This window comes from Phoenix dactylifera, chromosome 5, assembly GCF_051530095.1.
Source record: "Phoenix dactylifera cultivar Ajwa chromosome 5, Ajwa_hap1_PhDact_Kaust_v1.1, whole genome shotgun sequence".
NCBI lineage: Eukaryota > Viridiplantae > Streptophyta > Magnoliopsida > Arecales > Arecaceae > Phoenix > Phoenix dactylifera.
The window spans coordinates 25,138,924-25,154,391 of record NC_143194.1 but is presented as its reverse complement, the minus strand read 5'-3'; the positions used below and the strand labels follow the sequence as shown (position 1 = coordinate 25,154,391).

Below are 15,468 nucleotides of genomic sequence, written 5' to 3'. Positions count from 1 at the left end.
AGATTACTTTGTTCAGAGTTCTTCTATACTGAAAACAACATGCTATGGTTCAATTTTCCGTTGCAATTGATCTTGGATGCCACCAAATGCAGGCTGCTTCTCGTTGCCCATTCTCGTTAAGCCAATCAGTTGGCAGAGGCTTGCACAGGCAATAACGAGCTCTTCTCGTTCAAAGTCCAGACCAGGTCCGACACATAACCATGCTCGGAAGAAGAAAAGAAAATTTTTTTTTATAGAAAACATGAATAAGTTAAAAAAAGCCTGTGGCTGGGGGATGTCGGCATCCTGCACGTCGAGAAACAGTTCACATCGCAAACCTATCATGGCCAGCCGGATATCCCAGCTTCCGATCTAAACTTGCCTCGCAAGCGAAACCATGTGTAAGCTTGCACGCATGTACAGTCACCATTATGAGCTCCTCAACGTGTTCGTCCTCTTTTTCTAAGACACTTCTCAGTCATCTTGGCACCAGCTCACAAACATGTGACTTGCTTGAAATAACCTCGATTGCCAGGACCCAGAAGAACCGAGGGACAACGTGCGCCCCCACTTGCAGTTGTGAAACAACGAAGAGGTGAGCGTCTCTCAAGGTCGCCATTGATAAGTATTTGTCTATCTGATCATGTCTCACCTGCCTCGTGGTAATTAAGTGGTACAGAGATGCAATGGAGCCAACTCGAGCTTACCTATGTCAAAATCCTTCCGAGTTGTTGAATCCGAGTTGATCGTGAGAACCACTTAATTAAGAAGACTTTTAAGCGGAATCTGAGTCTCTATTCATTTTGTTATCCAGGTAGTCTTAAAGCTTGGATTGCATGTAGAGGGACTTAGTAGTGCGTCTCAAACTGGACTAAATTTCTTAAAAGAATAATCTAGACTTGTTTGGTTGCTGAAAAATTTTATAAAATCTTCCGAGTGGGATCTTCAGTCTTGAAGGGCTAGTTTATAGAGTTTGGAGCCGGCAGTCAATTCTTAATATTAAGAGATAGTTAATCCATTTTTTGAGATAATTCAACTTATTCTCGAAAAACAGGAATTAGTGATGCTTTGTGCTTTCCGAATTCCTTGCATGGCTTGAATTCAAACAGGAGAGCAAACATGTAAGCTTGCTGATAAGGTTGTTCATTATGAGATGAGAAGCTTTATTAACTTGCAATCTTATAAACCATGCTATCTCACGCCATCTATTATTGGGTGCGTTTGGCATTGGCCAAAGAAAACACTCGGCAGCTTGAGCCATATATTGTTCTTGGCCCTCGGTGACGGCCCGGTCTGAACTGCGATTGGACCCATTTCCCTTTTGCATCCAAAACTTAGGAAAATTCCATCTGGAGTCCGACTCTTTCTGCATTCGACGCGTCCTGGGGACAGCCTCCGCATCGTGTTCGTGTCATCCGCTTTTCTTTATCGTATGGAGAGACGACAGATGGGGCTCATCCTTTGCTCCGTGATATATGGTTGATGGTGAGGGAGGGGTGTACTTTTCAGGCTAGGCATATATACCGTGAGGCAAATGGGGCAGCTGATTGGGTGGCGTCGTATGTGGCGAACCACTCAGGAAGCACCCTATGGGTTGGGGTGGATGACTTGCCCGGTGCATTCCGGGACCTTTTGTTTGCAGATTCTGCTGGGTGTATTCGTACCCGTGTAGTATGATATGCCCGTTGCTAGCAAAAAAAAAAGAGACGACAGAGCTCGTCAGTTGGGATCCCGTCACCGCACGGTAATTTTCTAGCCCATTCTTTTTTTTAAAATATTTTTTTTTTGCCGCTAAGATAGATAATTCATATTCCGATCCACAAAGTGCTACCGGCGTGGCTGGCCATAAAGACGGCCATCCAGTCCGCAATTCTGTTAGCTTCTCTAAATATATGCTTAGTTTGAATAGCTCCTTCATCCCTTACCATCATTTAGATGTTTCGAAGCAGTGGATGTTTGCAATCGACAGTCTTCGAATCTCTTTGGATCCAACTGACTCTTTTAACGGCTTCGATAGATCTCTGTGAGCTAATGCTGAAATATTTAACACAGAGACCACATCAATGTTTTCTTCCGCTTACGACAGGAAACGAAAGTGGCCTCGTCCAATCGTGCTTTTGCTTGCTGCTTCAGATGCTTCCGAGCATTATTTCAGCCACGAATCAAAAAGCTTGCCATATTGGTGTGGTTAGAAAAACAAGCACAATCAGCTAGATGAGGGCTTTTTGGGCATATACTTTTAGTTGGTAAGTGCTTTTTGGGCATGCTTGGTTCGATTTGATTGCGCGGAATAGCATGGTTCTGCTTTCTTTTATTCTTTCCTTTTCTCTTCTTTTTTCTTTTTATTTTTTTTAGCATCTGCTTTTGGTCAATTTTAACAATTCTTTTGAGTCATGTCATGGCCAACGACGAGCTAGTTATATGCACCTTTAAGTGTTTACTTGGCTAATGAAAGTTAGTGTTGCAAGCAAAACTTAATATATTATATATATATATAAGACGGTTGCTATGATGCTATCAAGACTCAATATTTATGGATCCAAGCAATTTTTTGTGAAGTAGTTGAGATTTTTTTTTTCTTCGGGTAAACAAACAGTTGAGATTTCATTTCAACATTTCAATCTTTTTCCTACGACAAGAAGCATGCAAAAATGATAACTTTTATTTAAACCACCTTTCAATTTGTCACTTTCTACCAATGAAATATGCTTCATGTATCCTAGTAAAAGAAAATAATCTGAACATGATTAATTAATTAATTAGTAAAAGATGATGTTTTGTGTGTGTTAGTTCTCAGATTTTGTCTGTTGATTGCTTCACATCGAAGAACAAGATGTATTCCTACCAATAAAAAGAAAAAGGAAAAAGAATAAAGTGTCTTGCGTAGTTGAAGAGAAAGATTAGCATTTTCGGCTGCTAACGGGGTGGTATCACCGCATAATCACGGTAGGGGAATTTATCAACGTAACGTGGATGGCCGCTAAAAAAAAAAAGAAAAAAAAAAGAAGAGAGCAAAAAACAAAAACAAAAACAAAAATAGCTATACTACTAAAATCTAATATAGAGATACAAGGACGAACATGACCCTTGAGACAATGTGAGATCGGTGCGTGCCGAAGACCTTCAAATGGTCTTCTAGTTTTGTTCTTTTTGTTAAAACAGGCGTTTCATATAATTCAAGTATGGATTTACTTAATAAAATCAGAAAACAATAAATTTTGGAGTATTTTGGGCAACTCCTTCTTTCGGCCCATAGGGTACTCTGGAGTGATAGACGACATAAGAAATCATCCAGTCCATGGCTTTATTCACCTCTCTGAATATATACCTAGTCTGAAAGGCCACAACGTCCCTCAACATAACTCAAATATCTCGAAGTAGGAGGTGTCCCTCTCTATCATCACTTGGGCCATCCTGGATTCAGTTGATCATCATTGTCGAGTCATCCTCTAATATAACCGAGATAGTATGTAGCACGCGCGCTCAAGTGGCCTGCTCATATGGCCCTCTATAAAAAGAAACCATCCGGATTCCCTACATGGGCTTTCCTGGTTTGGGCCTCATTAAGAATAATGCCCACATCCCCCAGCGCCAGAGGATAACGATTTAAAGTTCAAAAATCTCTCTCCTCGACTCTCGCAGCCAAATCCCACCGCTTGGGCGCCAATAAATTAACACATGTCCGAGCTCTCCTCACTCCAGCACTCGACCTCTCTCTCTCTCTCTGGGCGGTTTCTTGTGAAGCTCTCGGTGTCCTGCGGAGGAAGGGTTTGCGTCTCTCCCCTTTTCAGCCTTCAATTTCTTCTTCTTTTCCCACAGATAGGGCTTACCGGTTGTCTTTTCTTTTCCTACAGTAACGGTTCGTTTGTCTTGGGTTTTGTTGGCCGCTTTTGGCTTTTTAGTGTTGGATTGAAGGGTGGCATTTGAATTACGCTGGGGAACCTGCAGAAAGGAAAGACATAATGCGAACTTGTTGGTTGCTGAGTTCTCGCCGAAGGGTAAAGGCTGTGTTCTTTCTTACGCGATAATAATCACAGCGATTTGGGCTTTCGATTATCGTGACTTCTACTCTCTGTTACTCATAGTTTTCTCCGAATTGGAAAATGGTTGGTCCTTAGTGTAACAGGAGTTGTGATGGTCGGTTTTCAATTTTTGAGATCTTGTTGCAATCCCTTCGTTATGTTGCTGCCTGATGCATCATGCTCAAGTGTTCCTTTTGATGGAAAGTTTTAGGTCAATCTGCAGAAAATCCTTTTTTGGGATCCTTTTCCACCTTAAAAATCTTTATTTATTTATTTTGGTACAATGGCGACTTACACGCGACCAACTTATCCAATTCTGTATGAATTTCCCCGTTATTCTTGAACTTGACCAATACTTCGGGGGAATTTTTCTTCTTTATTTTTTTCTTGTAGATTTCTTCTGGAAGTACTTCTCTTCGGGAAAGAGTTCTCCTTTACGTTTCCATATTAATAAGCATTTTGTTTTCAGCCTGAATGAGGCATATGTACATCTAGCAAAATCCAGTACCAAAAATTCTTGGTATGCTGTATGCAGATGGTACTCAACCTCATTCACTTTCTCTCTTCTTGACCTAGATCCCTATCATAACTCAAGACCTCACCCAAAAAGGATAGCAGGAAGGTGTTATTTAGGGTTCCTTGTCCTATACTCAAGGTCTACCCAGTGCAGAACTGATATGGGACTAAACACATGCCTGCACAGGCCCTTACATACTCTCCTATTTAAGCCCTGGTATCCTCATTAGGATAAAGGTCCAAGTCAATTCAAATCTAATTACAGGTATTACTTTTTTAATCACAAACACCACAATTATTGGTAGTCAAACAAAATGGGCCCATGCTGTAGTGTTCCCTAGTCCACATGGGCAATGGGTCGGATCTGCTCTAATATCATTTGTTGCAACCTAGGACCTTATCTAAAAAAGCTAATTGGAAGATGTTATTTGGATTCCTTTGGATAAGTATCCAAGATATATCCAATGCATAGCCGATGCTTACGTAAGACTAAATATACACATGCATAGGTCCTCACAATCTCCCTTTTAATTCTCTCTAACTTTTCCCCTAACTTCTCTAACAAGATCTACCTTCTCCCATTGAGTGATTCATATTTTTTGTTTTCCTTCTTCAACTAATTGATCCTGAATTTTTGCTTTCTCCTATTCTTAGTGCGGCATCACATGATCGGAATGTGACTTTCTCTCATATTCCTATTTATATGACAGTTTTCCATTTTATTCCTGCTTAAAATACTCAGCCTTTGCAAGAATATGTTAAATTATAATTTTAGACTTCGCTCATAATCTTTTTCTCAGCTTTGAAAAACTTAAGCTTCCTCACCCAAATTGTCATTGTTTCTCCAGATTTCTAATCCTTTTTCCTTAATTCACAGATCGTACTTTCCAACAAAGATAGCCTAAGGATTGCGTTCTCTGACACTTTGGACAACTATTGTGAAAAGTCTGCAGTCTTATGGACAAATATTGAGCAAATGCATATTATTTTAGTCAGCAACTTGTTTTCCAAGACGAATCAAATGCTCGAAAGGACATAAACAAATATTTTTAACAGCTTAGTTGTGGTAAAGGAGGGAGGTTTGTATGCATCAATCATGTCTCTTCTTTAAACCATGAGAGCGGACTAAAGGTTGGTTTGTTGATGAGTTGAAAAGGCTTGTCAGGATTACAACCCTAAAGGAATCAAGGTGAAGGGAAAAGAGAGAAGAAAGGAAGGACAGATGATGGGCCATTCTTGTTTTTGTTAAAAAAATGTGGAATTCAAGGGGGCTTTGATTTGGCCAAAATGAAAAGAAAAGAAGAGAAGAATTTTGGTAGGCAGGCGCACATACAACCCAAAGGCTGAAGCTAATTGATGTTCAGGCAACACCTGCCCTAAGGACTAAAGCATAAGGGCATAAGGCAAAGCCTAGAGTATCTCCATTGCAGGGTAATGCAATTGCAGAAAGTTATTATGAAAATAATTTTAACAATGGGGGAGCATGAATTATTAGATTTTGGTGTTTTTGCTATATTGCACTCTTTAACTATAGAAATCATAGAAAGTTTCATTGGAATATGAAATTTTTTGAATCATAAATATCATTTTTAAAGTGTGAAGGGGTAGGGGCTGACCATTATCATGGACAATAAAGAGGATGTTATGGGAAGAATTAGGGTTTTTTGGTGGTTTTTCCCCCTTTGTTGTATAAAAGGTATTGGTTGTCTCCTTATGGATATCTCTTGAATACTCAACCTTATAGAGAGAGAGAGAGAGAGAGAGAGAGAGGTGGATGTGTATGTGATTCATTATTATTAGGATCTAGTAGAGCCTCATACCCATTCCCAAGTGATTTTGTTGATTAGGCCTCCATAAGTTGTCGATGCGAGTCTTTTTGCCATCCTATTACTCACTCTGGCCAATTTAGCTACAATCAATTAGCATAAGGGTGTGTTTGGTCAGTGGAAGTTGGGCTCTAGAATGAGAATGAGTGACTCCCACTCCAGTCATTTGGTTTGGAGGAGTACCATTCCCATTCCCATTCTAGGAGGGGAATGGGAATGCCTCAACCCCCCAAAACGCAATCCTAACTCTCCTAGAAGTATTCAAATCCCATTTTGCTAGGTTTACTTAAAAATTATTTTCCAAAAATACCCTTATATTTAATTGATTTTTTAAAATAATACTTAAAACTATTGCGCTTTCGATTCTGATTCTGATTCTAGTTATGAACCAAATGCGTTAGGAAATATGGTCATTTCGATTCCCATTCCAATCCATTTCAATTCTGATTCCAATTCTAGTCACTAACCAAACGTACCCTAAAGTTATCTAGCGAGCTTGATGTCCTTTGTACTTAATTTGACTTGTCGAAGTAGTCCAAACTTCCATGACTTCCTCAATTTCAACCATTACTTCAAATTATGGAGCTCGTTTTTGTACCCCCAAAAAATGTGGAACTGATTTTTATAAGTATTGGTAATTTTTTCTTGTAATCCAAACTTTGCAAGGGCATGTTTGGAATCTTTAGTGTTCAGAAATCTACTTTTGTAGGTATTGGATATTAGTGGTTAGATCAAAATAAAGTCTATTGGACATTTCATGCAAAATTTTAGAGGCTTCCCCCTGATTCTCTCTTATTTTGATATATATGTCATGACAGGAACATATGAGGGAGATTCAACTAGGTTCTCACACAGTGCAATCTCATGGAGTTAAAGTGGCAAAAATACATAAGTACGACTGGTTTGTTGTCGTTTTACTTATGATGATGGTGGTTACTTTGAATGTTATCCATCCATTTTACCGCTTTGTTGGAAAAGATATGATAACAGATCTGAAATTCCCACTGAAAAGTAACACCGTGCCAGTATGGGCTGTTCCAGTAGGTTTCTTCATGTCTTTTTCTCAAGTTGCTATTCTTTATGAAATCAAGGCAGTATTGTGATCTACAGCAACTTATTTTCTTATTCTATCTGTGTTGTACTTTTAGATCATTTCAGTCTTGTTGCCGGCTGCTGTTTTTCTTGCTGTATATTTTCTTAGGAGAGATGTTTATGATCTGCATCATGCAATACTAGGTAGTTCTCGATCTCCATCTCCTTGATATGATAAGAAATTCTTCTTTTAACTGCCATTGATGGCAAAGTTTACACTTTCAGTTCATGTGTTTTAATTATGTGCAAGATCAGGCCTCCTTTTCTCCGTGCTGATAACTGGAGTCATAACCGATGCACTTAAGGATGCAGTTGGGAGACCTCGTCCTGACTTTTACTGGCGCTGTTTTCCTGATGGAAAGGAGGTTTGATTCTCATCCCATCTTTTATTTTTCATGTAAAAATAATTTTGTTCTTGGCGGTTATTCCCTTTATGTCTTTTTTATCAGCGTGCTTGATCAGAAAACTATTTGCTTGTGCATTTGTTTCAGTTGTATGATCAAGTGACGGAAAATGTTATTTGTCATGGAGATAAAAGTCTCTTAAAGGATGGACACAAGAGTTTTCCTAGTGGTCATACTTCATGTAAGAAATATTGTGCCTAATTTCTTTCCTTCTTTTGCCACATTTAATGAAAAATGAATCTTTATTGTTCACTATGTGATGGAAATGCTATTCCAGTGTTAGATAATGTGCTTTTACTACTTTGCAAAGGTGCCTTCCTTTCCAGAGGTAATCCAATCTGAAATAATCGTGATGAACTTTCATGGTTATGTGTATGATGTATACTGACTGCTATTAACAACTTGTATATTTATTGCAAATGGAAAGTTATTGGTAGCTTACTTTCTGTCAAATAAAGATATTATAGATAAAGAAAACAGTTTAATGACATAACCATGACACAAAATTCAATTACCTACATATATATGCTTTGTGCTCATTTTACTTGGATCTGAATGTTGGATGATTTTCAGTCATCATATACTCAATTTGAACACCTGTATTAATGGAAAAAAAAGCAAAAATATGGTTTTGTGCAGGGTCCTTTGCAGGTCTTGGTTTTCTTGCATTATATTTGTCAGGGAAAATCAAAGCATTTGATCAAAGGGGTCATGTGGCAAAACTTGGCATTGTATTTCTTCCTCTACTTCTTGCATCCCTTATTGGAATATCAAGAGTGGATGACTATCGGCATCATTGGCAGGATGTCTTTGCTGGCGGTATTCTAGGTTTGTGTTCTTGAATTGGTCAGCTTGCGAATTTATAACTGTTAGCAGTTTATGGGCAATAATGCTCCTTCATGCCTGGCCTAATTACCACCTACAACATATTCCTGCAGGTATTATAATGGCTGCATTTTGTTATTTGCAGTTCTACCCTGCCCCTTATCATACTGATGGTAATAATCTATATGCATAATTCTAAATGTCAATGCAATTGCCATTGTTTTTTGCAGTACTCATATTTCAGTGACACAGACAGATTTAACTATAAAAAAACTTAGTGGTGCTTTGTTTTAATATCCTGTTTACTGGACTTAAATGGTGCTCTTTCAACATCCTGATTAATGGGCTTATTACTAGTTCATTTAGAGCATGTTTGGTGTTGTTATTTTTTAAATTTTTTTGATACATAAGAATGATATTTGAGGTTAGCAGCATTTGTTTAAAGCCTTAGGTCAATTGAACCCCCCCAAGGAGTGCAACTGTGTAGTTGGGATTCATGAGAGCTAGGTATGGTCCCATATTCTGGTGATGATTGTTGGACCGGGCAACCATGATCATGAGCGAATGTTGGGAGTTGATAAGATATATGGTTCGAGAGTTTGATGAGATGTATGGATCAGAGGACTTCCAGATATTAGACTTGTGGGATACTCAAGCAGCGGGTCCTGGTCATGAGCCCCGCCCTTTGCTATAGGGAGGAAGACAACTTTTATCATAACTTATGACTAGTTCAATTAATGGCATAAACAAGGACTCCTTTGGTATGCGAAAGAATAAAAAAAATATATAGTAAAAAAAGTTTTAAACAAACTTTTTGTTTGATTGAAGTTTTTTTAAAAAATTAAAAATAGTATTTTCATACAAATAAGATTCTCATATTTTATGATAAAAAAATATATTAGAAATATAGAAAATCTACATTTCTGCCGAGATTTTTTTTTCCAAAACTACTTTTAAGCATCAAAATACAGAAATAAAATTATTTGTTTTATTAAAAATATAATAGATATTTCATACAACTTTTCTAAAAAAATTAAATACTCAACATAAGCCATTTTGTAATAGTTACTTTCTTATAGTCAATCAAACATACTAAAATCATTTTTCAGGGATTCAAATCTCACATGTATTGCTTTATCATGTATAGAAAAGAAATGTGATTCAAATCTGTTGCTGCACTTATTACAATTCAATTAATAAGGTCTCTCATGTCTCTCCTGTCTTCAAAAATTCTGGCCACAAAAATCCGCAACAGAGTAACATGGTAGAATAGGCCGCTCTCTACTTTCTTCGTCTCCTGTTGCTCCTATGAGAGCAGGAACCCAAAGACCTCATCTTTATTTTTCTCCAAAGGCACGCATTCTAACCAAAAGATTATATATATATATATATATATATATATATATATATATATATATATATATATATATATATATATATATATATATATATATATATATATCTCACAATCCACGAGATCATTTGCAAGAAACAATCAGAACATCAAATAACGACCAATATATCTTTCGAAAGGCGTCAATATACCAAAAAAATAAAAAAACCTAACCAACAGAATTCAAACCTACAGATATCATCAAATAGATTACGACAAAGACTAAAACAACAAGAAACAAAAACAACCACATCTACAAGATAATCCGCATCCCTATCTCCAAGAAACTGCGATCATCACACAGATCTAAAACTACTTAGAATCAAACCCAGCAAGGATCACGAGATTAAGTACCATCTCTGACTTCCGCTTCCGAAAACTCGATCTAATGTAAAATTCGCCAAGAAGACACGAAAAAGAATCCCCGAAAGAGATCGGACGATCGAATGAGAGGGGAAGGCGGGCAGATCCATGTCTGTATTGTGGAAGGTGCAAGCATGGCATAATCAGATGGAGGATTTCCAATCAGCAGTAACAGATTGTATAGGTCTTAGAACATTCTTTTTTGTTATATTCATGTCTTGTTACACTTTAATTGAACGGTGTGAATTTGTACTTAATATCTGTGCTGATTTTCTTTGATTTTATCTTGTTTTGCCTCACTTTGTCTTCTTGCAGCATCTAGGCTACCACCATGACAATCGAGATTTTATTGAATCTGTCATGTGATGTTTAAGTCGCATCCTTGTTATGCTTGTTTTCTTTCCATACATGGTTTGGAATATTAGCATGCACATATTTTATTAGTTGATCTGTACCTGGTTTGCACCTATCGGTATGATAACAACCTGCCTCTCAGAATCTTGGTTTATTGTTTTTATTTGGGTCATAATATTGCTCCATGTCATAGTGCCTTGACTAAGTATCTTATAATATGTGCTCAGTTATTGTGGTAAACATTATCATTGGTCTGGTTAGTTTGTCTTGTAGAGATCTGCATGGTGGCCAAAAAGAATTTCTTGGCCAGCGGTCATGCATTGATCTCTCTTATCCTTCCACATGGATGTGCACCAGCTTTCTAAGATTTAAAAAACAAAGTAGAGCCCCTTCATAAGGTTTGCTTGGTTATAATGTTTGAGATGATGCTACTTGATAATTATTGTCCGGTAGTTCTTGAAGGTTTTGTTGTTGTCGGTGGCGGTGGGCCTCTGTAGGAAGCTATCTAAGATGGTTTTCCATATATGACAGGAGTCTTTAAGTCTAGGCTTAATATCAGAATAATTATTCCTTGTGGAGTTTGTGCCTGCGGAAAGTGCTGATTGGATTGGATAAGATCAAGCCAGCACATGAAACCTAACTTCTGAGGATCACAATATTCTAATTGTATATTTTCTTGTGTCATTGGAAAGCTAGTTGAGATGCCATCTAGTTTGCATCTTTTCTGGTTATTAGTTAGCCAGTGCAACCCACTATGAGCTTGTATTGTAAGTTTTCCATCTGGTATTTTTTCTTGTTAAGCTCATCATCATAGAGGATCTTCCAACATCAACATTGCCACTCGAGGCTCTGTGTCCTAGGTCTATCTTCTTGCATGCCACTTCTATGGTTGCTGATGAGGCATATTATTGCCTCCTGCATTACCATCTCAGCTTACATGGGAAGTTACCTCACTGCGAATATCATTCCTTTATAACTCTGCTTATCTAGTTCTTTGATGCATCATTGTAGGAGCGATCGCTTCACTTGCACCGTTGAGTTCCTTCTCATTTTCTTATGGACTTAATATTCAGCCTCCACTTTTGATTGTGATCCTGGCTGACCAGGTGGCTTGATATAGGATTCTGTTTGCTCTGAATTATGCTAAAAAGAAAGAGGTGGGGGATTTTATGCATGTCTTAGTTTAACAAAATTTCTGTTAAGGTTGTTTTTTAGGTTCTTATGTAAATATTTAAGGGAATTAGAAATGAGGATGATATATTTTTGAGAACTAACACAGTCATTTTGGTTGGACATCCAAGGAAGTATTCAACCTTTTCTGTAGCATGATGGTTTAAAGTTTTAGCAGGAACTGAAACTAATTAATCCATAACCAATCCAATGGGTGGCCTAAATTAGGTAGTTTATATAGCCTATCAGCCTAATTTGATGTATTTTTCATCAACTTGATTGATGATATTACTTGTGGGTTTTACAGATTGGTCTTTAAGAAGTATTTTTAATCAATGCATGATAAAACTTGGATTTTGCAAATTTTGAGAAAGAGATGGAAACATTTGATTGTTGGATACTTCTATGGATAAGGCTTTGTTTAAGATGCACATTAAACATTTTCATTTGGGTGCTCTGTCTGTTTTTCACATGAGCCTTATGGAACTGTCTTGCCTGTTCCTCTGTGATGCCAAACTAGAGCAAAGATGTAATCAGGTTCGATGTTGTACATCAGCAACTAGGAAGTATTTGCTAAGAACACAGATTGGCCACCTGACTAGGAATTTCCAACCTATAGGTGCCTCAGAAAAGTGAATCACTGCTTATTACTCTGACCTTGGCTCAAGCCTTAGGTAGGCCTTGATTTTCCAAGCAAATGGCAACACGGAAAGCGCTACACCAGTCCTCTTTCTTGCCAAAACTCTGTTCTAATATTCAACGTTTCAACTACAGATTTGGATAAACGAATCATGAGAAAATTTCAAAGCCATAACTTTCTCAGCCTTCAAGTTGTAAGTGTAGCCTAGGTTGCATGGGAGAGGGGAGAGGGAGTAACTGTTTGTGTCCGATGTTAGTTGAGGATGTAATTTCTGTTTTGGAAATTGAGGCAGATTGTCTGGCATCATTGGTTTTTGTTAAGAAATCTTTAACTGCTCAATCAATCCTTGTCAAGCACTGTATCTAATATCTCTTTTATGGGGATTCAATCTTGTGTTAAATTTTGCAGTTATATCTTGAGAAAGTCTCGTATGGATGTTGGTAGTATTTAAAGCTCTCAAGAAGATTATAAATTGTAGTTATCACCACTCTGCCCTGCCTGACACCCTGTGTGCTTATACTTTGGAAGTTTCACATTGATTTTCTGAGTTTCTTTTCTGTGCAACCTCTCTCTTTATCATCTTTTCCTTTTTCCCCCCCTTCATGTCCCAATAATGTTGTGTGATTCACATTCATTCCAAGGGCTGGATTTTTTATTGTTTTAGAGAGAGTAGTAGAGGAGTGTGGAGTTTAAAATTTCTATACAAAAAATAGTTATTTATTGATGTGCTTGTATGTTAAGAAAAGAACATAAAGAAGCATTATAAGGAAAAAAAAATAAAGAAGCATGATAAGGAGAAAAAAGGAAAGCCTCCAGTTTCTCAAAGATGCGAGGTTTAATCCTGCTTGCAAGAAGGCAAACAGTTTCTGCTTTCCTCCAAAGACAACCTCTCGAATAGGGAGTGTGCAATTCTTCACGTTGCTCTCCAGACTTGTCCAGGATGATGCCGAAGCCAGGATTATTTCTAGGGTTGACTATTTCTTATAATACTATTTGATGTTCCATACCCTTCGCTTTTTTGGCTCCATTATTTATGGATCTAGCCCAATGCTAATTCAACAGCAGAGGGAGAAAGAAAACAAAATGGATATTAATAAAATGATAACTGTACAATGTCATTTGTTTGTGAAGTTCAAATTTTCACATGCATTTATCTGTAACCGCCCTTCATTATTGACACCATGATTTTGGACTTGTGCTGATTATTTTTCTTCCCATCTCTGAAGAGACTGAGAAATCCATTGATGGTACACTTGTGGTGGCTCATAATAATTTTTGGTTTAGCTATTGATTAGCTGATGACGTCATAGTTGATAAGTAATATATTCTATTTTCTACTTTGTTGTATGTTGTCTTCTGTGTGGTCATCATCCACCCGTCCCCGGTCTCTCTCTCATGCTTGTGTCGGTAAAGAGCAATAAAGTAAATTAATATCGGGCATGACTAAACTAATTTTTTGTATTATGAGAGGATATTCTGTTACATGGATGGATCTCCTCTACAGTGGAGCAAAGATCCATCAGATGACTATAATCATCTGTGCTTGACTAAGATCTCCTGCACCGACATCATTGAGAATTGTCATTATACTTATGACAAAGTTAAGCTAATTCTGTGAGTGATTTCTTGAAAGTATTCCTGAGCGATCATCTAATAACATTGCTTTGTCGTGAAGGTTGGGGACCGTATGCGTACTTCCAGATGTTGGAGGAGCCACGAACCAGCGGCAATGCAACTAATGCGTCAAACCAGCAACCTGAAGGTAGCAATAACAACAGGTTACCTGGAGCACATCACGATAATAGGACTGAAGCAAACGATTTAGAGTCTGGTAGGTCGTGAAGTAATGCTGTACTCTGACCAAGTAGAACTGTTGACATTTACAGATAGCACCTCTAACTTGTCTCTTGTATATATGTGCAACTGCAAGGCTAATCGTGGAAAAAGAAAGGAGTGTTCAATCATGTTAGTTACGAACTAGTGCAGGAATTCTGACGAACTTGTAGTAACTGTTCTTCCTATGGAGTTTCCAAATGAATTGCTTGCTCTTGTACAGAAGCCTGATTCCCTGGTAGCAAAATGGCTTTAAAGCTCTTCTTCCAGAGCCCTTATTAATTTATGCTTATTTAATGTTTATTTGGATAAGAATCCCAAATCAGCTGTGCAGTTGCTGATCATTGCGAATTTGAAGGTCATCTGTTTCTGTGAACTTAAGGGCATTCCTTCCAGAGCCCTTAAGCATGTTTACTTCCATGTCCAACCTATTTGGTATTGGACCATTTAATTTATGGTTAGCTTTATCCACATAGCGTGTGTTGCATCTTTGGGTTGTTTATAATGTCTGGAACAAGCATCATTAACCTTAATATTCCATGGCTGCACATAATATCTAAGATACTGTATCATGAAAATGCCCCATTAGATTGCTTTTGAGAACCTTATCGTGCAAGCTCATTAGCAATCACATCTCCTCTTTAGACTTTTTTTTCTTTCCTGATGCAAGAATAGACGTCTTTGCTAATGTGCTTGCTTCATGAGCTTCTTAAAAGCAATCTAATAGTGCGTTTTCATCGTACGGTATCTAATATCTTGTTGTTTTCGATTTTTAATTAATTGATTTAGTCGTCTGGCATAATGATTAGGCTTGCAGCGTCAGGCTTTTACGGGCTTGCAGATTCTGGATTGAATCGTGCTGGGCCGGAGTTATGGGCCAGGCCCATTTTGACCTCCTTATGGCACTTTGCCGCGCTCAATACTTGGCCTTGTTTACAGTTGTTAACCCCTTGCCGCCACCCACAAAAACGGAAAAAATAATAATAATAAAAAAAGCCCTTTCCGCTTTTATTTGGAGAGGGTGTGTCCCGTTCACATCTCGCGAGCTCGT

At 37.9% G+C, this 15,468-nt stretch overlaps 1 protein-coding gene across 5 annotated transcripts; it reads left to right on the top strand.

Annotated features, from left to right (window-relative positions):
* The first annotated feature begins 3,596 nt into the window (after positions 1 to 3,596).
* Positions 3,597 to 14,642, top strand: LOC103713995 (lipid phosphate phosphatase 2-like). 5 transcript variants are annotated; one of them, XM_089930765.1, is made up of 10 exons: positions 3,598 to 3,747; positions 3,882 to 3,977; positions 7,162 to 7,383; positions 7,492 to 7,579; positions 7,691 to 7,800; positions 7,927 to 8,020; positions 8,479 to 8,667; positions 8,778 to 8,837; positions 14,260 to 14,415; positions 14,515 to 14,642. In XM_089930765.1, the coding sequence occupies exons 1-10, from the start codon at positions 3,658 to 3,660 to the stop codon at positions 14,517 to 14,519; spliced, it is 1,110 nt and encodes a 369-aa protein (XP_089786891.1). In that variant the 5' UTR covers positions 3,598 to 3,657; the 3' UTR covers positions 14,520 to 14,642. The 5 variants fall into 5 exon arrangements, 4 of the variants coding, with proteins under 4 accessions (XP_089786892.1, XP_089786891.1, XP_088578116.2 ...); XM_088721990.2 differs by having other exon boundaries at positions 14,260 to 14,642; XM_008801079.5 differs by having other exon boundaries at positions 3,615 to 3,747; positions 3,834 to 3,977; positions 14,260 to 14,642.
* Positions 14,643 to 15,468: the final 826 nt, after the last annotated feature.

Bases quoted from the DNA above. Each gene is read 5' to 3' on its own strand.
- LOC103713995 (XM_088721990.2), top strand. From the start codon at position 3,658: ATGTCCGAGCTCTCCTCACTCCAGCACTCGACCTCTCTCTCTCTCTCT. The intron at 3,978-7,161 runs GTAAAGGCTGTG...ATGTCATGACAG, and splicing joins TGCTGAGTTCTCGCCGAAGG to GAACATATGAGGGAGATTCA. The intron at 7,801-7,926 runs GTTTGATTCTCA...CATTTGTTTCAG, and splicing joins GTTTTCCTGATGGAAAGGAG to TTGTATGATCAAGTGACGGA.